Genomic DNA, 25,621 nt, shown 5'->3' on the forward strand with positions numbered 1-25,621 from the left:
TGGCTAAAATCTACTTTCAAGTATTAAAGTGTAGGCATTGAAGTGACATCTCTGCTCTCATGAGTACCTGGAATACTGCATCCAGGTGTGGGGCCTACAGCACAAGAAAGACATGGACTTCTTGGAATTGGTCCAGAGAAGGCCACAAAGACAATCTTAGGAGGGCTGAAGAGCCTCTCCTATGCAGACAGGATTGATACACTTGGGGTTTTCAGCCTGGAGAAGAAAAGACTCCCAGGAGACCATACAACAGCCTTCCAGTACGTAAAGGGGGCTGCAAGAGAGCTGAGGAGGGACTTTTTACAAGGGCAAGGAGTGTTAGCACAGGGAGAAATGGTTTTAAAATGAAAGAGGGTAGGTTTAGATTAGATAATAGGAAGAAATTCTTCACTGTGAGGCAGTGGAAAAGGCTGCCCACAACAGTTGTGGATGTGGATTCCATGGAAGTATTCAAGGTCAGGTTAGGCTTTGAGCAGCCTTGTCTAGCGGAAGGTGTCAATGCCCCTGGCAGGGGGGTTGAAACGAGATGATCTTTAAGGTCCCTTCCAACCCAAACGATCTATGACTCTTATCTCTGATGACTAGCTCACTGCTTTAGACTGTGATGATCAATACTTATCCCTGTAGAGACACATGCATTTATCTAGGAAGTGAGACAGCACAGACACAGAATTGCAACAGGTGCACTCATTTCCACTGAAGCAGCACTACAGTGCTTTTCTTGTGCATGTTATCAAATGTCTCTTTAATGCAGAATGTATAAATGGACCTGCATTTACAGATAGAAAACCACGTGTCAGCAAAGTTTCTGTCAAAAGAAGCAAGGACCCATTTGCACTCTGTCTAAACTTTGCACACCTTCAGCAGGATGGTGAAAAGCCTAACCTCAGACTACTAAGTGCTGCTCCTAGAGAGGGCAGGGGATTCAAGTTGTTTCCTGCACAACCTGTATTCACCCCTTCTGTATTTGTGAATCAGAACAGCAGCTTGTGTCTTAAGCTGAACTCACTGCTGTCAGTGCACAATTAGTAAGGGTTGAGCATGCCTGCCTGGGGCTTTGCCATCAGCACACTAATATTATGAAATGGACTAAGGCTGGAGGCTCACGGCTCTACCAAGACAGCAGGTCCCCTGGGCATGCAGACAGTGAGCCTTTGAGTTTCAAGCAAGCCTGTGTGTGAAATAGGTGGGTGAAGATCAGAAGAAGAACTTGAGGCATACAGAAGGCTTTCCCGATAAATCACTGAGGCCTCCACAAATTTGTGCAACCATGAATGCAAGAATTCTGTGTATCCACTCCCCAAGACCAAGGACACATATCTACATCCAGCATTTTTTCTGGTTGCTAATACAGCCTACATGGACATTGCACAAATACTTGCTATGACACAGTATATCTGAAAAAAAAATCTGTCCTGCAGTGAGAATTTCTGAGAAGCAAGAGCAGGTCAGGTGTTTTCTTTTGCCTCACTAAGGGGCGAGTCAAGGTCAGGGCAATTCCCCATCAGCATTGTTTGTGCAGGTGTCTAGAGGTTCTGGTATTACCAGAATTATTATTATTTCACCCATAACTTATGCATTATAAAATCCATGCATTATGAAATATAAGAGCTGCTAATGACATAGCAGAAAAGAAATGAATCTGCTGTCTTCCAGAGTATTCCCTTCTCCACTACTATGGAGGTAAAAATGCTTTTAATTTCATTCCTTACTGGAGTCTATACAGAACAAATAAATAAGGGGAGAAGAAAACAAGAAAAATAATCTAGAGACAGATATTTTACCACAATGACCACTAAGCTTATATACACATAATTTAACAAGATTTCTTTTAAAGGGTAAGCCCCATTGAGTAACCATAAATGGCATAAGACACTGAAAAACACTAGAAATTCCATTATTTCCCACATTTTTTATGATTTTTCATATGACATTTTTCAGTAAAATATGTTGCAAAGGTAGACTCAGAACTTCTTCATTGAAAGTATAGTGTGCAAATGGAGCAAAGGTATTATTTTACAGTAAAACATTTTTCTATTAGAGTTTCTATTAAAGTCTTGATTGAAGAAGTATTTGGACTGCTCATATTAACTCCCGCTTGTTAGCTGTTTTAACAGTACAGGTACCAAGAGGTAATAGAATATTTACTTGTTCTGTCAGATGTATAAAAATCAGTCTTAATCTCTAAGAGATAACCAAGTGTACAGACAACACTGAAACCCTTCTCAAAAACAACCTGACTCTTAAGGGTTCTATTGGTAGTAAAAAGCTTATTTAAGAAAACTGATTTTTTTAAATCATTCACACACCACACAACACAGAGAACTGTTATTTCTGTTACCCAAAAAAAGACAAGTGGCAGTTCATTAAAAGATACACAATAAAAAGAGAGATCTGCAATTTCAAAAAAGCTTACACAAAAACTCGGTTGTTTTATTACAGGCAAAAGCTATACAATTCCTAGTATCAGCACTTCAGCATCATCCTTAACTGTAAACATCCATAAAGCTGTCAGCAACACACAACAAATGGCTAACTAATACATCCTATCAGCAAGCAAGTGCTGTATTTTTCACGCAGCCATGTTTGTGAGCTGTGTAAGCACTACATCAGGGAATCAATAGCTATGATTCCCCTTTGCCAGATGTTATTTGTCCGTTTCCTGTTTAATGTAAGAAGAAATGGCCCTCCCATGAAAAATTCATTAAGAATTATACAAAAAGCATTAACAGTCCAAATACTGTATTTTAAAAAGGAAAGAGCAGGCATAGAAAATTTTACTGAATAAACAACATTGCCACAGCTAAGTAATATATGCACTTTTAGTACAACAGAAAATAATGTAATCATAAGAGATGCATATAAAACAAGGAGTAAGAGGTACTTTTCCACACAATGTAAGAACAGCTTTTACACTGAGCACAGCACTCTTTTGTACTAGCTGCTTTTCTAACACTGCCAGTGGAATGCCACATTCCAGGTACTGGTTAAACTCTACGCCTGATGTAATAAAGTCAATAGTTAAATCTTCGTTGACTTAAAATGAAACATTAGACCAAAGCCAAATGCTTTGAAAATTCTAGGTTATCCAGCAATCTTACCAAACTACATGCTCAAAATACTAAGTTTAGAAGAAAAAACTAGAAACGGCTTATCAAGCTTCCCCCTGTATAAGAAGGCCAAAAAGAATGTTATTTTGGGCATGCATAGATGTACAAAGTGCTTTATATTAGTAAGAAGATAATAAGGTTTCTGGTCCTGAAACTCCAATATAATGTAATCAACCTAGAGTGTAGGGAATTGAAAGCTGGAGCACACCAGAAAGAGAAGGTCAGTTAAAAGTGCAATACAATTAGCAACCATTCAGAATGCGCTACTGTACAACATTATGCTTTAAAAATAGTTAAATAAAATATACTTGGACACAAATTCCTGGTGACAAGCTTCAGAGTTAGTCACTTATACAGCAGCTTTCATCTGCCAACAAAAAGTCAATTTTAAAAGGTTAACAAGAACAGAGATAAGAAAGTGCATGCATATATCAGATCCATGCTTGTTTTTCAGTGAGAGCATCTTGTTTACAAGCAGTTAAAAAAAAGTCTTGCTTTGCAGACATAAAATCTAAAATAGCAAGTGGTAAAAGAACACTACCAATGTACTATTGTTTTGGTGGTTAATATTCATAATATTATATTTTGTGAAAAAGTCAGAAAATTTGTGGTTTATTTGTATAAAAAAAGGGAATAGGAACACCTTCATGGTGGTTCTTTGCTTAAATACCAAACTCAACTAACAAACACTCCAAATTCAAACTGGATGCTAGCGATGGTATGGAATTTTGATACAAGCCGATGTGTGTTACATATAATATGTCCTGCTACCTTTCATGCTACTGTTTCAAATGTTCATAAAAACACATGAAAAAAGTTGGAAACTAAGTCCTTTTGAAGGAAATTTTTTTTCCTTTTGAAAAAAAGCGGCATCTAAGATGGAGCCTATACTTCCAGACCCACTGCTTTTCTGACCAGTCTTCACCAGTCCTGGAAAGATGATAGATCATTTCTCAAACTATTCAATGGATGCAAAAAGAGAAAGTTTCTGGAATACAATGTGCAGTATAAGAAGGAAAGGCACAGCCCTTAAGGGAGAATTCTGGGATCTAGAATATCTTTCATAGGGAATAGAGGTGCAAAAGTAGGATTTTCAGTTTATTGCAGCTAAGGAATCTGAAAAATTCATGGCAATCAATATAACTAGAGCAGTTATAATTTCAATCTGAATTTCTAAACATTGCATTTTTAAAGCTTTTGCTTTTGGGGGATGGTTATTTTTAAAATTGTTTCCATATGGGTAGTTTCATTTTGAAGTATCACATGGGAAATATACCATCAATTACTATTTTGTACTGTAATACACAATCAAGAGCTCCCTAAGATATGGTGCAGAATTTGGAAGTACTAGAGATGAGGTTTTCTCACCTAAATATTATAATTCTGGAAATAATCAGTGCAGTTAATTCAGTCAGATAGGAAAGCCATTCTCCTTCATAAAAAGGTCTGAGACTGTAACTTCGCTACAGTATCAATAAAACCTATTTATAATTGCATGAAAGTCCCCTAGCACACCATCACTACAAAACCAGTGACATAACAGGTCTCCACGTGTATATAAACAGACTGCCAACCTTGTCAGAAACAAACTAAGTCATCTGACATACTATTATCACTTATAAAAACCCAAAGTGTGATAATATGAACACAGAGATAACAATCTACTTTATATAACAGAATAGTTTCTGTTCCACCACAATGACTTAAAATAGCATACTAGGTAATTTAAACAAAGTCCTATGAGGTTTAATCACCTCAAGCATCTATAAAAGATCTTACTAGCCCAATGTTACTGTTCACTGTGGACACAATACCTGTGGAAAATCTTAATAATGGTAAGTGTCTAGTAGTCTTTGCTCACTACATAAAGATAAAAGAGGTAATTTATCAGCTTAGACTCTGAAAGGTGGTTCATTCAATTGTTCATACCTTAGCAACAGCTGTTATCTGCTCCAGTGCCACAGCATGAAGATCTTGGTCTTTGCTTTCTACCAGCAGTTTCAGGGATGGCAGCAGGAGGGACTGGTTAAGCAGCAGCAAACATAATTCTTTTATACACTGAAAATAAAAGAAAACTCAGTGCGATCTCTGGAGATATTAACATCATCATTCACACTAAAATTTACGAAAATTTTATGTCAAATGTAAAATGAAAACCAAACTTCCACAAAAAATAACTTCCCTGTCAGAAACAGCTCTTTGGTAACTTGAAAGGATAAATTTAAAAAATGTGGAATACAAGGTTAAAGTGCACCATTTGTTAGATTAAGACAAGGCAGGTACTGAATCACCATTAGAAACGGGAGTTTTACTGAAAAAATAACAGAGCAATCACAGCTCTCTGTGGGACTAATATATATGTACTTACTGAAATGCTGCAAAGCACAGAAAGAAACTTTAAGAGACACCTGTGACATTTCTGTAATTCAATTATGCAATCATAAAAGTGGAACAAAATAAAGAGGAAATAACAGTACATAGCAGAGCTCAACATCATAAAGTTCTGTTGCAAAATGTCTCCAAATTCTACATGATATTTTAAACACAAATAAAGTTTAGTAAATTAACTTTCCATCATTCATCTAGTTTCTTGTATTATATAATATAGCATAAATTTAGCATCACATCTTTTTCAAGAAGAAACTGGCCAGAGAAATATCTTCAAAAATAAAAACGAAAACCCCCCAACAAATTAACTCTGCCTTTCCAAATCTTTATGCTGGCTTTTAGTTAAAACAAACAAACAAAACATTCTACATGTAACTTGTAGATTGGCTTTTTTTCCCCTCAATAGTACAGTGATTTATTAATTTATATATCAAAAAGTAGTTCAATGAAAAAATTACATTATAAATCAAATTATAACTTCTCCTTCCCTTCCTCTTCCCTTTTTGTCATTTCTGAGAATTCAGGCTGCTTGTCACAACCATTTCCCAATGACGCCCATCAGAGATGCCCCATATTCAAAGGCAATTTACACTAAGGACTCTGGATATTGTATTACAGTTACCTTGAAAATGGTATCCATCTCTTAGAGAGGCTGTTTCACTCCAGCATTTTGAGAGCAATTGTCAAAGGAGCTCATCAACTAAACATTAAGCTGAGAGAATGCAAGTCACGTATGTTTTACATCTTTTGCAGTTTAATGACAACTGTAACAACTTCATGACCAAGATGATCTACATTTGTAGCAGCACAGTTTCAGTAGCTGTGAGCTTAAAAGCCTAAAAATTATTTAAAGATGAGATGTTAAATGCTCCAACTGTAACACACTGCAGACACACCTGGCCTTACTTGGGACAGGGAACTCCCTCTTTCTGCTCAGGCTTTTCTAAATTTACCCCTTCAAAAAACACAGCCTAGAAGGATATATTCTAACACACTGAGCTCTGAGTCACTAAGGCAAAGCTTGTTCTCTCACTCAGACTTGTTCCTTTAAACTTGTATTCAGTACTGTTACTGATTGTTGATGCTTAGAATCATAGAATATGCTGAATTGGAAGGGACCCATCAGGATCATCAAGTCCAAGTCCTGGTCCTGCACAGGACATCCCCACAAATCACATCGTGTCTGAGACCACTGTCCAAAGGTTTCTTGAACTCAGACAGGCTTGGTGCTGTGACCACTTCCCTGAAGAGCCTGTTCCAGTGCCCAACCACCCTCTGGGTGAAGCACCTTTTTTCTAATATCCAACCTAAACCTCCCCTGACTCAGCTTAATGCCATTTTCTTCAGTCCTGTCTCTAGTCACTAGAGTGAAGAGATCAGTACCTGCCCCTCAACGAGGATGTTGAAGACCACAATGAGGTCTCCCCTCAGTCTCTTCTCCAGGCTGAACAGACCAAGTGACCTCAGCCACTCCTCATAAGGCTTCCCCTCCAGACCCTTCACCATCCTCCTCGTCCTCCTTTGGACACTCTAATAGCTTAATGTCTTTCTTATGTTGGGGTGACCAAAACTGCTCACAGGACTCAAGGTGAGGCCGCACCAGTGTAGAGAAGAGCAGGACAATCCCCTCCCTTGACCAGCTGGTGATGCTTTGCCTGATGTCCCCCAGGACATGGTTGGCCCTCCTGGCTGCCAGGGTACTGCTGACTCACATTCAACTTGCCATCAACCAGGACTCCCAGGTCCCTTTCCACAGCACTGCTTTCCAGCTTCTTGTTCCCCAGTCTATACACACAACCAGGGGTACCCAATCCCAGGTGCAGAATCTGGCACTTGCCCTTGTTAAATTTCATATGGTTGGTGACTGCCCAACTCTCCTATTTATTGCGGTCTCTCGACAGGGCCTCTCTGCCCTTGAGGGAGTCGACAGCTCCTCTCAATGTAGTGTCATGAGAGTTGGGAAGAGAGTGTCATGATTGTTGGGAAGGATATGACACGGGATCAAGGAATAAGACGATTAAACAAATACACTAAACTTTGTCTGATCATTCATATGCTTATCAAACTTCTGATAATTTCATATGCCATTGTATTTCTTTTGAACAACACACCAGCCATTCCAGCAAATTTACTGAATGCAAAGCTAGACATTCACTCTACATGTCTCCTTTTCTTGAAAATGTGTATCCACAGCAATAAATGCAACTTAGAAAAATAAATTATGAGAGTTGTAAGATACACAACCTGAGTAAAACAGCAATTTTACCATGCTTGATAACTCTTTTTGTCTGAAAGCCTTTCAAAAAAGGACAGACAGCTTGAATAACTTTCTCCCTGATGGTAGCATGGCTAGCAGACATACTCAGTCTTACCTAACGTGCCCAAGTATAGGGAAGCCATCATCTCTTTTGAAGGTGAAATACACATTCCAATAATTAACTTTGCTTTCTTTCAGGATATTTAGCCTTATGCTAAATTTTGAAATTACATAAACTGAATTGTTTTTTGTTATATCTTTCTTTGTAAATCAAGAGAGATTTTTATTAGCTCATGTTCTATCTAAAAATATCTGCAGAATACAATCAAACACCCCTCAATCTCTGGTAAGATAATACACTGCACTTCCCCAGTCTTTCACTTCTGAGGTATTTTCATCCATGCACTACTTTTTGCAGGTTCTGTCTGTTGCCCTTCATTTTTCAGTGTCCTCTTAAAATGCATTTATATTAACAAAGTGTTTTATTTTAATGTCAGTTTTGCTAGCAGTTTATGGAAAAGGGTACTTCTTATCCATTCTTCCTCACTTGGTATCTCCTATGAGGAAAAACTGCACTGCCTCTGTTTTCCTTATGAAATCTGAGCTCAGCAAGACTTCGAAAATGTCACATGAAACACTTATTGTCCTCTGCACCAGAGAAGTAAGGTGCAGGATAGTGTTGTCCAACCTGCAAATCCTTGGATTGGTCTCCATTCCTTTTTTCCACAGGAAGAGACTGGACAACTTGCCAGTCACTGAAGACTGTCTGAATAGTGTAACTATATCATTGTATCACTGCCACAAATGACTGCACAGCTGCTTTGGACAGGAATTGAAATTCCTACCCCAAACAAGAAGTCACCACCCACAGTGCTTCTCAGAGCAGCACAAGTGGATTTCTGTTCTTGTTCTGTGCTTGTTAAGCACCCAAAAGTATTCAAGTGTCTGCTGCCTGCCATGAGAGGCTGTGCTTAGAGGGGGTTTGATGTTCCCTGTGAGAGGGCCAAGGGAAGGCCCAATTCAAAACCTGGATTATCATAACTTAGTTGAAACTTCTGTAAGATAACTTTTGTCTTATGCAGCTATCAATGGTTCACTGTGACATCAATGAGGTATATAAACCATACTTCATAGGAGTCTGCTCTGGGTTCAGTATTATTGAGTATTTTCACAGATGGCTTGAAGGGCTGGGTAATGAATACAAACAGTATTATCTCTGGAGAGGCTAAAAGCAGACTGAATGGCAGCTTTTAAATTCAACATTATCAGAAAAAAAATGATCAGAGACAACTGATCAAAATGATGAACAAAACCATACAATGTAAATTCAAATACAAATCCCAATAAAACTAGCTACAAAAATAGAAAGAAAAGGAGACCAGCTGGCTGCTATATTATACTAGGATATAAGCATCTCATAGCCACTAGGACTGCAGGGTGATTACAGATAAGGGACTAGATACATTCTCCTTTGTAGGTGTTCATGTTAACTGGCACATGACCCATAGGGTGATAGAAGAACATGAGATATTCAGGAGTCACACTTTAACAACTACCACTGGCAGAAGGATTTGTCTCTTTCTAAAGAGATTAATCAAGCAGAGCAGATGTTGGACAGTCCAAACACATGTCTTCCGGGCTAATAAAAAAATGCTTATTTCCACTAAGAGGAATGGTAATATCTATCCACTGAATAATGCCAATTAAAAAACAAACAAACAAAACCAAACAAAAACCCCCCAAAAAACCCTTCCACAAACCAAATACACACACAAATACAAAGATTAAAGCTATGCAACTATCCAAAAGACATAAAAAAAGAATATGGCTTAAAAAACTAGATAAACCAGGAGATGGACAAAAACCTTGAAGTTACATGTTTCCAGTAACAACCTTTGAACTTCAGAATGGTAAATGTTATTCATGATAATAAATTAATCTCAGTTTTTAGAATTTCATCATTCCAGATTTGTCTTCTTAACGAGTGTATTTATTGAAATGTGAAGTCATCTAAACAGGTTAATTGTCAGTGATCAGATTTTCATCTTATTCAGCCACACGACTGCAACTTTAATTTGTGCACCTAAGTACTGCAGCCTTGCATACAAATAAATTACTTGGATTTATGCATGTCATTCTTGCTCTTCCCAAGTAGAGACTTACAGCAATACAGATTGTGTTTGTAAGTAACTGTACAATTACATTTTAGTGCAACTCCTGTTGCTGCACAGCATTCCACTCATAAAAAATGTATTTTAAAGAAGTAAAGCTGTTTTATGTTTGAGGACCAGAATGTCCTCATATCTGTACCTGTATATTCACAGCTACACTGTGGGTTCTTCCAACATCCTGTACCATTAAAACAGGAAGGCCCCTCCAACTAAAGCTGTCTACCAATACCAAAACTGTGTGTATACAGTGACTTGTTATGGAGATCAAGGAAAACTTTACTTGATTAAGAGAAATGCAAATCATGACCCATTCTTGATCAGAACCTATGGTGAACTGACTGGTGTATGCCAGTGAGACTCAGGATTTATCTCCCTGAATCACTGAGCTGAGGCAGAACATTCAACTTTGACAAAGTTTAGCTACTCTTATGCACAATAAGATTGTGAGTTTATGCGATATATTGCACCATTTCAACACCTTATAAAGAAAAACTGCATATAATTACACCAGGCCCAGGGATATAGAGACCTGCCTTCTACCAAAGTATTTTAGTGGAATGAATAAATTAATAAATGTACTTATCATTTCAGTTTACTGCCACCTTCTGGAATCATGTTTTACACAGATTTTTGAACCTGACTCAGACCAGTGTGTTGGACTACTAAAAAATAAAGCAAACCACACACCCACCTGTCTGTATTTTAAATAGAATGTGTTCTTTCTATTCTGCTTCTCTTCCTAACATCAGGTGTTTTTTATAACAGATAGTGATTGTGTGAAGATGATAATAAGGGATTAATCAGCCTACTAAAAATATGCACAAGTACTCTGAAATTGTATGACATTCATTAAGTATTTCTCCAGTCTGTCTTCATTAATACACAGTGTTTACATACAAAGCACTTCAATAATTTGAATAATTTTATACTTAAGAGATGTTTTCATTGACGTATGTATACATACTTAGGGAAGATAGATTATCATAGTTATTACACAGCATTTACTCCATGACTCTTCTAAACATTCCTTCGATGTAATCAGAGTTTTTGATGACTTGTCTCTATTGCCTCTTGTCCTATCACTGAGCATCTCTGAGAAGAGACTGACTCTTAACTCCTCTACTTGTTTCCTCATCCACATATTTAAAGATAAAGATATGATCTCCCTTAGTCATCTCTTGTCAAGACAGAATGAACCCAGTTCTCAACCTCTCTGTTAGCTCTCCACTGGACTTGATCCAGTATGGCAACATCTTTATTGTAGCTGGGACCTTAAAACAGGACCCATATGCATGACAACCAAAGTAAAAACTTACCTTGACAGGGAGCATGTGCTTTGTCTCATATAAAGAACGGCAGATTTTCAAAATTTCATTTCCTGTGTTCTCCTTTTCCTCAGGTGGGCATCTCTGCAGCATAACAGTCCCCAGTTTCACCCAGGGATTATCATCTGTGCACGATCTGCCCAGTAAAGAAAGAGATGTATACAGAATGTAATACACATACACCACTTTCTGTAAGTTGCTCCTTGTGTGTGTGTGACTTAAAACTGCAACCTCATGAAAGAAAGATGAAACTTTTGACACAAGTTACTGTCCATTATGCCAGCACTCTTTCAAACACAGAAGATTAAATTACTTGGAATTATGACATACTGTTACAATCCCCGAGGAATTACAGATAAAGACTGATCAAATTGGAATAGCATAGGAACCACTTCTCCTGGCTTCATACCAGCTGATTTACTAAGCAGAATGGTATCAAGGGAGGAGTGACAGGAATCCAGCACTCCTAAATTTGTTTGTTTTGATCACATTTTAACAGCTTCTGTCTCTCAAGTATCTGTCTCTTGCTTCTTAGTGGAGAAAGTATTGCCAGATTCACATTTTAATTTTCAGGTCCAACAAGTACAAACAAAAATAAACTTTTTCCATAGCCCATCCAAACAGGGTAGGAAAGTGAAATTACATGCTTCTGAACTTCTCTGCCAGTAGATATGGATGCAGACATATTTGTTTTACATATTTAAAAAGTTCTTGTAATCCCACACATAACTTCATACTATGTCACCATTATACAGTCAGACTTAAACAGATGGCAGACAGTAGATATGAGTAAATTTTATCATGGGGATGACAAAGGTAATGTTTACTGTAAAGTTTTGTTGCTGCAACATTTCTTGGCCTATAGCCACTATTTGACAGATCATGGAGATGGTTGGATACTTTTCTTAGGAATAAGTGTCCTGGCTAAGACTGGATGTACTGACAGAAATGGGTAGCAGACCACTTTTACATGATAGCACAAAGTGTAACATTGGAGTACATCTGCACTGTCATTTTTCTAATGTAAATTAAGTTAGTGCATTTCAATTCCCACCTACAATGGGCTAAAATCAGGCATAATGACAGACTAAATCATGATTATATTAAGCCACAGTAACACAAATACTATGTTTATCTGTGCATAAACTTAGGAAGGAACAAAAGCTGTTTTAAAAATCACCCCATCAATCTCTCTGGCCAGTAATCAGCACCCCAAAGACATGGGAAACTTTTTATTTAGCTTGAAGAAAAAAAAAATTACATCAAGACTAAAATTCGCCATTTTGTGTTACATTTAAATTGGGTATCTTAATTTACAAATGTAAACCTTAATTTACATTTGTAAATTAAGATACCCATCTAGCACACATGACAATGTGACAAGGAGAAGTAAAATGCTGTCAAAGTGCTGCTTTTCAAACTATTATTTAGTAGCAATTGTTAAAGCAACACCTTAATGTCATTGTAAATGGAGTCTGTTAAGAGAGTCAGAGGGATTGACATATACCAGGACTCTGACAGCTCTGGAGAGGATGGGGAGGACAATCACCAGTATCTACTATTTCATATATGAACACCCCTGCTCATCGCCCGTTTTCGCAAGTGCATATAAACAACAAGTAAAACCAGCTGAACATGAAGCTGACATTACAGACCACCATGAAAGCCAGACAGAGATGACAGGAGTGGGCAACTGAATGCAAATTAAATAGAAGTCGTTGTCTTTCTTCCGACAATTTAATTGACCCTTTTCATCATTCACAGTCACTGAGCACAGAGCTCCCACAAGTCTGGCTGGGAACAGCAGAGTTCCTCTTTTCCTCTCCCTCTCCCTCTCCCCTCCTTTCAACCTCATGGGTCAAACCCAAAGATGCCAGCATATTCAACAAACAGAACATAATGCACTTAATTTCTGAATCCTCAGTAAGGTCAGGAGAACTTAGCGCTTAGAGGCACAGAGAGTCATAATGAATTTCCATTTCTGTAGCTGCTGCTCCCAGAGTACCTTAAGAAAATCTGTAAGAATTTACCATTCAAAAAAGGAAACAAAAATCCCACTACAAAACACAGAAAAAAACCAGAAAGATGGCAAGGCCATCAAGGTTTGCCATATGCAAATTTATTTAAATATCAGATATACAGTTTACACATATAAAGCTGTTCTCATCACAATTCCTTATAACTATTTCAACTGCTTCTGTGATCTATTAACAAATATCTGCTATTTGCTATCTCTAAGTGAAACTAGAATTCAGTTACCAAAACTTTGACACCTACAGGTAGAATTCAGTTTTCTTCTCTCCTGAATTTTACTTTAGTTCAATGTGGTCAAAAAAAGTTATTTCTCAACATGAAAAAGGTAATTATTTCAAAAGCACAGTAGAAACACATTAATTTTTTTTTCCCATTAAGAAAAAGTTGGGTTTCTTTCAGCTCCAAAACACCTTATCAATATTTATTATAAATATAAAAAATGCCTTTTGAATGTAGGCATCAAGTCCCAAAGGTACTTGTAGAGCTTCAGGTACTGTTAATAATTTTTTTTTAAAAATACCTTCATTAAATGTTTAAAATGACATCTGAATATGAGACATCTGGATGGAAAAGCATGCATGCATAACAAGGGTATGAAAATAAAATTTTAAAAAGTATACAGTTTTGAGTATTGATTGAAACAACCAAGCTACCTCTTTGTTTTCTCACAGTAAACATTGCATATTACTACACGAAGAGAATCTCTTGCCATAATAAGCATTAGTGTAGCTGGAATGTTTTAAAAATAAGAACTCAAAAATGCTAAAAAACATGGACTTTTTAATATAGAGGTTACAAAATTAAAAGCCTACTAAAAAAACCCTCAAACTTCAGTTCTTTTACCTCTCCTTCCTTTTGAGACTTTATAGAATGTAAACCTAAGGAAAAATAATTTTGCTAACTGCAGCAGTATTTCACTTGACCTTTTGTTCTATAAGTTTTGTTGGGTTTTAGGTGTAAAAGGTTTGATGGTTACACACACTGTGAGACATCCAATTTTTAATTAGAATCAAAACCAAAACTTCACATGAAAGCTGGAACATGAATTTGTGACAGACTATGTAACAGGCCTTCTAACAGATTGTCATAGGTTGAGATAGCCCCACAGTCCAATTCCCTAGCTCCATCCCCCCTCCCACATCTCAATCTAATGTGAGATGGGTTTTTTTTTCCAGACAAAACACAACCAGACTCAAAGTGGGGGAAAGGGAATATATTACAATGACTGTACAAATAAATACTATAACACATTATACACACGATCACAACTATCTCTACCATGACATATAGTATTTACAATGGATCAGATCTCCTCTCCCCTCCAAATAAAAGTCCAGGAGGGAAAGAAGGACAGATCCCCTTCCAGTCTCTCAGGGCAGCAGTTTCTTCTAAGGCAGCAGGTTCTCCTCATCTCATGCATGCAGCAGTAACTGGATAGTTGTAGCTGGATCTCTGTTCAATACACACAAGGGGGTCTCCAGGCCCCTCGGCCCGTCATCTCCAAAACAAGGGGCTTTCTCTTCCGTGGACTGCGTAGCAGGGACAAGCTCGCGTCACCACGTCATACCACGAAGCTCAGGGGTTCTTCGTGGCAGTCCCTTTCCTCAGGAGATTCAAATTCCCCTTTGCAGAGCTCTGTGCTCTGCCTCAAGGCAGCGGGGGGAGGGGGGGGCGAAGCCCTCCTCCACATTCCTTTCTGTCCCGGTCCAGCTTCCCAGGACGCTCTGAGCTTCTCAGCTCTTCTCTGCAGTGCATGCTGCACTTCAAGGCTCTTTCAAGCAAGAGTCCATCATCTTCCTCCTTTCCAGGAGGTCTCAAAGGAGCTTTAGGGGTTTGGTACAGTTCCTACCCCCAGAACTCCAAAGCTCTGCTGCGGGCTCTCTTCTGCTGCTTCCTCCGGTTCAGTTCTTATCTGTCCTGGCTCTTATCCAGAGTCTCTGGACACTGCCGCCGCTTCTGCTCTGTCTCTGTAGCCCCCAGCTGGGGCTGGGGGAGGGGCCAGAGGCCCTGAGGGGCTCCGGGCCCCTTTCCTCGTGGCTCTACCACAACATGGCTACTTCTTCTACCAACTCCAACTACAACCCTTCTCTTCCGGTGCTTGTGATATGTTTACATTTCTGCAGGAGCGCTCATTGGACAGAACTTCAAAACTTCCAGGGGTCTCCACCCCTGGGGGTTACCACTTTTTCAGCCTCTGAGGGAAAACAAGGTTCAAACCACTACACAGATAAAACCTCCATTCTGAATCGATGGTCCAAACACTTTCAGACTCTTTTCAGTACTAACCGTGTAGTCCAAAACTCAGCAATTCAGTCCATCACACGACAACCAGTGAAAATACGAATTTGATACTACCCCTACTTTAGGAGAAACCCTCAAGGTCATACAGCAGGTGAAAATCGGCAAGGCAGCTGGGGTTGATGGAATTCCACCCGAAATCTGGAAACATGGGGGCCTTGCACTGTATGCTAAATTTCATGAGTTTGTGGTGTGCTGTTGGGAACTAGGTGAACTACCATCAGACCTTTGAGATGCAGTCATCATCACTTTGTATAAGAAGAAAGGTATTAAATCAGATTGCTCAAACTATCGTGGTATTACTCTGCTCTCCATTGCTGGCATAATCCTGGCAAGAATACTCTTGAACAAACTAATACCCGCTATAGCAGAAGGAATTCTACCTGAAAGTCAGTGTGGTTTCAGAGCCAACAGGAGCACCACAGACATGTATTTGTTCTCAGACAACTGCAAGAGAAGTGTAGGGAACAGAACAAAGGTCTCTATGTAACCTTTGTCGACCTCACCAAGGTTTTTGATACTGTGAGCAGAAAAGGCCTGTGGCAGATTTTGGAGCGTTTAGGTTGTCCCCCCAAGTTCCTTAAAATGATCATCTCACTCCATAAGGATCAGCGTGGCCAAGTCAGATATGGCAATGCACTTTCTGAGCCCTTTCTAATAAAAAATGGTGTGAAACAAGGCTGCGTTCTCGCACCAACCCTATTCACAATCTTTTTCAGCATGATGCTCCAAAGGGCCACAGCAGACTTCGAGGATCAGGACGGTATCTACATTCGATATCGTACTGATGGAAGCCTTTTCAACCTAAGGCGACTGAAGGTCCACACTAAGACCTTAAACCATCTTGTCCGGGAGCTGCTTTATGCTGATGATGCCCCCCTTGTCACCCACACAGAAGCAGCTCTGCAGCATTTAACATCCTGCTTTGCTGAGGCTGCTGACCTCTTTGGGCTGGAAGTCAGCTTAAAGAAGACAGAAGTTCTCCATCAACCAGCACCTCAGGAAGTCTTCCTTCATCCCCATATCACCATTGGCCAATCAGAGCTCAAATCAGTCCAGCAGTTCAATTACCTAGGTAGCCTCATCTCCTCTGGTGGTAAGATTGATGGGGAGATAGACAACAGGTTAGCAAAGGCATATAGTGCCTTCGGAAAGCTTCATAAAAGAGTTTGGCGAAATAAACACTTGAAGAAAAGTACCACAATCAGTGTTTACAGAGCCATTGTGCTGTCTACTGTATTATATGGATCTGAATCATGGGTCATCTACTGCCACCACCTGCGACTCCTAGAACACTTCCATCAACGCTGCCTCCGTACAATTCTAAACATCCACTGGTCAGATTATGTGACCAATACATCTGTTCTAGAACAAGCAGCAGTCACAAGTATTGAGGTCATGTTGCTGAGAACACAGCTGTGTTGGGCAGGTCTCCAGGATGAAGGATCACCACCTCCCTAAGATCTTGCTTTATGTTGAACTTGCCACCGGCTGCCGCAAGAGTGGAGCCCCAAAAAGAAGATACAAGGAATTCCTGAAACAACATCTCAGCCTTGGCCATATTGATCATCATAGCTGGTCTACTCTGGCCTCCAATGGGGAGGCCTGGAGACACACCATCTATAATGCTGTGGATGCTTTTGAGAAAGTACACAGGATCACCCTTGAGGAGAAAAGACAATGCAGAAAGAATCGTGCCTTGCAGAATATACCACCTAAGGAGTCTTTCTGCTGTGCCTTTTGCAATCGGACATGCCTGTGTCATATTGGCCTTTTTAGCCACCAACGCACCTGTAACAAACGTGGGTAGAGCCCTTCCCAAATCTTCGTTCGCAAAGCCCAGCCATGGGTGAGATGAGATGTAACAGTCCTTGTACTTGTGCACTGAAGACAATTTTTGGCTTTTAAAACTGTCACTAAAGAATTTAGGTTAATGCTTATCCAGGCTTGAAGGTAAATAATCCCTACAGATTACCTTGTAATCCACCAGTCTTCTACACATGCACTGAAAAGTTACTTTTCACAAAAAGATAAGCCTTAACTTTTCTGACAAATCAATGCACATAAACACACTTTAGGGAATGCAGTCCCCAAGTTAAAACAGGTTGTAATGAATACCCCATAGTAATTCTAAGTAAACATCATTTAAGGACTCTAACCTAAGCACTGTCAGACATGGCACATTGTTTTTGGTCCAAAAAATTTAATAATGGTATTGGCTCTCTTTGAGAGATATGTGACGTTTACCTCAAAGTTTATATGAATCTTTATATCTTAGAAGTGATTATCAGTTATAGAATATAACTTCTAAATTTTTTACCTTTAAATGCATTCAGAAACTCACAGAAAAAAACCAAAGAACCAGTAAAAGAATGTAGTCAAGATGTTCCAAAATTAACACTTTCAGTTAATACCTACTCTGATGAGTACAATTCTGAAGTCTTAAATAATTACTTTAATTTTAAATTGTTGAGCTAGGATATGCCTTTCCTTGTATATATTCTTTTGGATACCTCACTCAGAGACAGAAATAATAGGTAGTGGATCTAGAAGAGAGAAGAGCCATTGCTTGGTACTATTATCCTCACAGACCCCCTGCAGATTTTTTGCACATGACCTTTCAAAGGCTTTTCTGCAAAGTATAACTCTGAATGGAAAAAACAGTCAGAACTTTCTATTCTTTTTTATAAATTGTGTTCATAGTGCTAAAAACAAGAGCAAAATATGTAATCTGAAATTTAAGGAGATAGAACACTCTCCTGTGCAAAAGTTCAGGCAATAAAAAGCTTTTCTGTCTCTGCCACAATAAAGACTATATCTGCATATAAAGGTTTAACAAGAAACTGATTTGAGATTCAATTCTGCTTTAAATAAACCATTTATTCTTCTCAGAATGGCCCCTTCCAAAGGTCATACTCTCAGCTACGTTTGAATTATTTGACTGAAGACTACATGACATCAAGCAAGAAGACTTTGAACTCTTTTGTTACATGACTGTTTGAAGAAATGCTCACCCGTTGCTCCTGTCCATTGGTGGCCAAGCTTGAAGTAGTAAAACCAAGTGGTGAAACTCAGACAGATTCTGACTAGACTCCAGAAGTCCCAGAAAGAGATCATACCTTTTTTCTTCATTTTCAATATCTGTCATCTCTACCTGAAGGGGATAAAAAAAAATTAAAAACCACCTGATATATTTCTTGCCAGAAATTAATGACTTAAAAGCAATCAACAAACTATCTGTGAAGGACATCACTATTCCAAAACAATGCAGGAACACGATCAACATCATTTTCCCAGAAACCCATTTTCTTCCTTCTCATTTTCAGTTACATGTAAATAAAACAAGAGAGCACAAATGATGGAGAATTACTTAGGTGGACATTCCTAGAATGGTGTAACCTCACATAAGTACATACATTGATTAGTTCAGAGGATTTTATCTCTGTGTTCTTCAAACAACCAAAAATGGTTTAAATTTCCTTCTTGATGTATAGACATACACGCACACACATATTTTTAAAGAATGAGTATGTTCGTGCTTCCCTAATACATATTACTCTCAGTCATGTATGAAAATTCAATAGCTTTTCCTGAATTTGCAGCATCTCATCTTTTCTCACATATGAAAGAGCCTTGAAAGATGATTCCAAATTACTTTACCCAGCAAAGAACATTTGCTAACAAGTAATGCAGTATTTCTCTGCACAGGCATTTGAACCTGAGAAAAACAAAATCCCACATTTCAACAGTCAGCTCCCAGACAACTTTATCTTGGGAAAAGTATCCATCTCTGTTGAAAACCTGCAGTTTCTGCCAGGACTTGAATTCACGTCAGTTGATGACAGGTTCTTTTACAGATAATTACTGCCTGCAGTTTGCATGGTAAAAAAGTTCCAAGTAAAAGGTCTCACTGTTGAAGGAAGGTTGCTGTAAATAAGAACCAACTTGCTACTAAATGAGAAGTAGCTTCTGTTTAAAAGTTTGGCTATCACACCAGGAGGTCTTTCACAAATGGAACAAGAAACTCGCTATCTACCTCACATACAAAAGTTTTTGGAGTTCAAAAATAATTTGTTACAATAACAGGGTAGCTTTCTCTGCATTATTAACACATTCTAACACTGAACTTTTCTTCCAAAGCTCAAAAAGTTCCAGAATATCAAACACTTCAGTTTCATCTTATAATTCTGCTGCACACAGCATTAAATGTTAACTTTTCTGTTTCAGCCCAAGTAGTTCTAAAACATCAAACATGGACAAAGTCCTCCTCAGTTCTACATCTACTCTGAAAGATTAAAGACTGCATTCCAATCTTTTCAAAGTAGTTCTAATACATCAAGGGCAAATTTTCAAAAGAGGTTGGAAAACAAACATTACTGATGCATTTATCAAGTTGCCTATATAATCCATGACTTTAAAATATTTAGTGTTGAAAAACTGTTTGCTTCTGTCTCCAGAGTATATCTGAAAGCACCATATACTAAAACAATTTAGATAGTGCAGAAACATTTCTGAGATATGTCCACTTGAAATACTTTTTTGTACTCCAAATGTCACATAGCAGGCATCAGTTCTCCACTTGTAATATCCCTAAATTCCATCTATACTTGTTAATATAAAATATTATAATAGTCGATATTTAAATTACAAGGCTGAAAAGAGAAGGGAGAAAAACAAGAAATGGTAAAAGAGACATAAGACATGCTAACATCTAAGGTTCAAAAATATTTAGCATCTTAGCAAAATAATTACTAGCTGGACAACAGAAGTTCTCAGACTGCTTATCTGTCCCCAAATTCCTTCTTCAGACAAATAGCTGTTTAAATATTTAAACCAAGAAGCATTCTGGATGGTCCACTAAGTACATTTCGGTATATTTGTACAAACAGCATGTAACTTCAAAACACAGACTAAATGTTAAGATCTCTCTAAAGATAACCATAAAAATGGCAAGAAATGGCACAGACAATATTAATAGAAAAGAAAAGCTGTCACAGAAGGTCCCCCATTAGTAGTGGAGAGCAGATCAGACATCCTATTCAAAATGAACTGAATTCCAATAATTCTGCCTAATGCATCTTTACAGACTTGGGGTTACTTTTTTTTACAAGGTTAATTAACTTAACACTAATTTTGAGTTTTGGACAGCAGGATCCTTGCAACATGATTGCTCCTGACATAGCACACACTAATTCAAAGTAAATCAGAAGAATTAACTTTCTGTTCTCAAACACAGTGAATTTCTGCAGTATTTCTTTATACAGGGCCTTTTTTCAAGCCACCTACGTTTCCCACTATGAGTAATAAAAATAAAGTGAACTTTCTAGAGAGTTAATGATTTGTAGTTTTTAAGAAGACTAGTGAAAATTCACTTTTTATATTGCATTTTAAATGCATGTCACTTACATTTACTGTGAAACAGATGAGGTTAGAAAGCAACAATTCCTTGCTAGAAGAAAGCAATACCTTGAAGCAGCACATTGGAATGAGGTTTTAATTTATATTTATTATACACAGATATGTGTGTATGTATGTATATATATACACACATATATAAAACACACACACAGAGTATAAGTTTTCTTCTGCATTGTCTTCACTTTCTGAGGCTGAGGGAGAGCATGCTGAGGAAGCAGCCACCTTTCACAGCAGAGAGCACGCTCTGTGTAAAAAGGTAGAAATTCCATCTTAACAAAGGTGAAAGCTACCTGAGATGAGTTGCTGAGGTTAGTCAAGCCTGTTATAGTGTAATAACAGTGCAAAAAAAATCCACTTTTAACTGAACACTCCCTTTGTAGTGATTTTGGATGATCTATTCAGATGACTCTGAATCTTGCAACACAGCGTCATGGGATAATATAACTCAGCTCCCCCTTCCTTTTTTTTTTAACAAAACCCAAAAACCATCTGCCTAAACCACTCAAAGGTTAACCATGCAAAGATAACCTGCCATGAACTGCTCAGAGCCCTGATAACAAAAGCGCCTGTAAAGAAAATCTGTCACTAAACAGAATAACGACGCCCATAGTCAGACTTGAACTTCAGATGAACCCAAAGAAATATGAAAAACAACAAAAAAAGATAAAAAAACCCCAACAAAAACAAAAGCAAGGAAAAGGAAAGCAAGGACTTTCAGTTTTAACAACAGATTTGCTCAATTCTGACTTGATTTTCTGCAGTTTCAGGCCGTTTCTTTGGTAGCAGATCACATCTGGCTTCATGTTTCTCATTAAAAGGCTGCACAAATATTTACCACAATGGGAAAGTCAATTAGGGGAATTAATTGTAGAAATTATACTCATGATAGATTATAAAGCAAAACACAAATTAAGTAAAGCCCAAACCTTATGTTAAACTGTTAAAATACGCAATTTCATTATCGAGGGACTACACGTTTAGAATTAAGAATATGCAAACATCTGCATATGTTAATTTTCCTTTAAAAAAACATACAGGAAATTCACAAAGTAAAATACAGGCTACACAAACAACACCAAGTGCAGCTTACAACTGCATTTGATACTATCAGTGGTCTGAAACAGTGCAAACCCCTCTTAATCCTATGTTATCCTGAGAACTTTACATCTTTTCCAGTTTCTCATTACTAGGTAGCAGCTGTTAGGACTGCCCATAAAGGAGTTCTGACTCCAAAAAGCAGGCCACCATTCGCAAATAGTGACCAAGACAGAAAACAAACAACATTTCCAAATGGGAATGCAGATTGCAGCTATGGCCTGTAACAGCTGCAAGATGCCTGAAGAGTCGGATTTTTTTTGTTATCCAAAATAGGGTACTTTGAGTGTCTTTGAGCACAGCCACATGATATACTTCATTGAATTACATGATTTTAGCCATCAAACAGCTATTTTCTCTCAAGTAGTTATGGTCTGCTTACCAATAGCAGAGCCTCGTCATAGCACGCGTTCAGTCACCCGTCACTGTCTTACAGGGACAGTCCTGAACTGCTCTGACTCGCAAGTCTCAGGAAAACTAGCACTCTTGAAGAAAAATTTACTGCTGCAGTCCAGCTATTTATCAAACAATTGGCAAAAATATCTCAGTTCTGATATAACTTTGCTAGGAGGAAGTTACCTCAGATAAGATTCCCAGAAGCTTTTTAAAACATTTGGGTTTATACAAAAAATATGTGATATGTATGGCATGGGTGCTTTTACTGCTACAGTATAAATAAAATGAGGAATCTAGCAGTTGCTTGAGATACCTGTAATGTCTGCAACAGTACATTATCTGAGCACAAACATACCCTTTATCATCTGACTTCAGCCATCCCAAGTAAACTTGGAATGCATGCTCTTTATATCCAGTGCTGAAATAAAGACTTAGAGCACTTACAATCCCTGGTCAAATAAAAGCAACTGTTCCGCTTCATGATCAAATCTTTCAAAGACTTAATATAAGTCTTATCATTATAAGGCTCTTTCATCACATCAACACATCCTATTAGATGCCAAAAATGCTGAAACCACTCAACATACTTTATCGAGTTTCAAAGCACGAAGTTTTGACTCATCATCTTGTTCCACAGATTCGTTATTGGTTTATACTCATCACATATGGTATGCATAAAGGAGTCCAAATATTAAAAGCGGCCTCTCAAGTTTGTTCTGTAGCTTCTAGAAACCTAATATTTTATAAAAACTTAAGATGATACACTTGAAGAATGAAAAGGTTAAAACTGTGGACATCACACACGACTGATAAAGACAAGGTTCAGCACAGCAGTCCGCAGGATCAGTACTTTAGTTTGGTACATTATCTCACTGCTGAGATTTAAGTTACTTTAAAATCAGTATTTACAACAACAGTAGAATGTTGCTGTATCTAAATTACGCCATTTAGGTATCCACTAACAATTGTTCTCCCCTCCTAAGGGGCAGATACATCTGATAGAGTTATAAATGCTTTATTGCTAAAGCTATATAATATGAGAATCTCATGCTGACTAAATTGGCTGATGAGAGTGATTTTTGAAAAATGGAAATGCCAATAGAAATATCCAGCCAATCCAATCCTCTTCTTCATCAAAATACAAAATGTTGCCTATTTACATATAAGAATAATGAGCAGAAAAACTAACACAGGCAGACCTCCACCCCACTCTGCCCAATGATATCTATTCTGCAAATTCCATTTTTACTCTCTGTTAGCATGACAGAGCCACAGTTTTCATCCACAGATTTTGCTCACTACAAGGGAAATAAATGATAAGGATGTTTATAAATTAAGACACAAGCTGCAGAAATAAGGAAAATATTTTCCTTCATCATAATTGTTTGTTTATCAAGAAAAGCTACATTCATGCTTAAAACCGAACTCCCTGTACTAAAGGCAGAGAAATTTGCAGTTTCAAAGAAAGGCAACTAAAAACTTACTGATTTACATGATTATAAAATTCATTTTATTACCATCCACCAGATGGTAAATGTAAATATTTCAAAATGTGTTCCTGTTCGTCACTGCAGCATAAATTTGAATTAATATGGCAATGAAAATAGAAACACTAAGCAGGCATTTGAGTAGTCCCTTATTGCTACAATACACTTACAATTTGTCAGAACTCCCCTGTAAAATGCACTGTTTTTATTTATCTCCCCACCCTCCCCTCTGCCCAAGCTGTAGTGCTAGAGAATTCATCTATGCTGCATTTCAAAATAATAGGCAGATGTGACATGAAAGATTTTATTCAGATTCAAGACAGGGAACACTGATGCTAAAACTTGCTTCCACTCATTAGACAGGGTTTAACATGGTTTATAAACAATGACTGAAAGGATTGGTAGCAATATGACAGAATTCCTGTAATTGCCATCTTGGTGTGCTGTTCATGGCACCAAAATACAGCAGTCTCGCCTGAAGGAGTTTATAATCTAATTAGGTAAATCACTTTCTACACAACAGGTCAGTCAGGGTTGGTCACTGAAGAAAGTCATCTTCCCACTCTGCAGGTCATCCTGGACTCTGTCATTCCCTGTTCTGTTGGTATTTGTGTGGTTACTGAAATTCTGTACAAGCATAAGTAACTGAAACCTACCTCTAGTACAAGGCTGCAAAGTTAAAAGCTTGTTACAAAGGACAAAAAAAATTACAAATTAAGTTAAATAGATATTTTAAAGTTAATTATTCACAGTATGAACACATATGTCAAAAATCACCCCTAAAAAAATCCAAATCTGCAACACTGTACAACTGTTCCTGAAACTGCATAGCTACTGACTCTGCAAATAAAAGATTAGGAGCTTTTAGAGGCTATTATTTATTTCACTTTCTTCAAATTGTTTCAAAATACTAGACATCCTATTAGTCTTGATGTAAGACACATCATATACTTGTGAAACAAAGCAAAACCACAAGCACGTATTAAAACATCTTATTCAATACCTTCAAATGCCACAGCAACAGTAAACCCTTTTTAAAGGCAAAACCACATGTTTTGTACTCCCCAACACATTACCAGCTTCCCATCATTTCTAAACCAGGGTTTCTTTTAAAAGAAAACCTGTAAATTGTGATTGAGGGGAAAATCCTCAAAGACATAACAGGGTCAGGCTGGGGAGAGTAGTAACAAGTTTGGAAGAACAAAGCACCGTGTTATTCAGCCACCCATCTGCCAGTGTATGGGCACATGGGAAGGGAGGAAATCAAGAGCAACCATGAGAGTAGAGCTGTAAGCTTGAGCATAGTTTGAGATATCTGGTTAAAGGCAGGTTAGTAAGAGACCTCATATTAGATCAGAAAGATGAGGTTAAAAATCAGTGAACAATTCTGTTTTGTGAGACATAAACTAGAAGTCAGAGAGCCAGAGCCAGAGAATTGGGGAACTACTACCCTTTATCCTTACTGCTTTTTCCTTGCTATATTTACAGCCTCATTCTTCAAAGTTCAAAAGGTTTTAGCACTGGAGGAAGCCATTATTGCAATCTATTTTGATCATCTACATAACTCTGTGCACAATTTTATCCAATAATTTTGCACTAAAATCGCACCTTTGGTTTAAGCTACAATACTTCCTAACAGACT

The 25,621-nt window shown here is 38.0% G+C and overlaps 1 protein-coding gene across 1 annotated transcript in view; it reads right to left on the reverse strand.

Annotated features, from left to right (window-relative positions):
- NBAS (neuroblastoma amplified sequence) overlaps positions 1–25,621 on the reverse strand; it is a 169,800-nt gene that overhangs the window by 5,615 nt on the left and 138,564 nt on the right. The window contains exons 49-51 of the mRNA XM_027641066.1: positions 18,598–18,737; positions 11,243–11,387; positions 5,040–5,168 (exon numbers count right to left, since the gene is read on the reverse strand). Of these exons, the coding sequence (XP_027496867.1) occupies positions 5,040–5,168; positions 11,243–11,387; positions 18,598–18,737 (414 nt within the window). The remainder of the gene's footprint in view (positions 1–5,039; positions 5,169–11,242; positions 11,388–18,597; positions 18,738–25,621) is intronic.

Source organism: Corapipo altera, unplaced genomic scaffold (genome assembly GCF_003945725.1).
Source record: "Corapipo altera isolate COAL_440 unplaced genomic scaffold, ASM394572v1 46, whole genome shotgun sequence".
NCBI classification, from domain to species: domain Eukaryota; kingdom Metazoa; phylum Chordata; class Aves; order Passeriformes; family Pipridae; genus Corapipo; species Corapipo altera.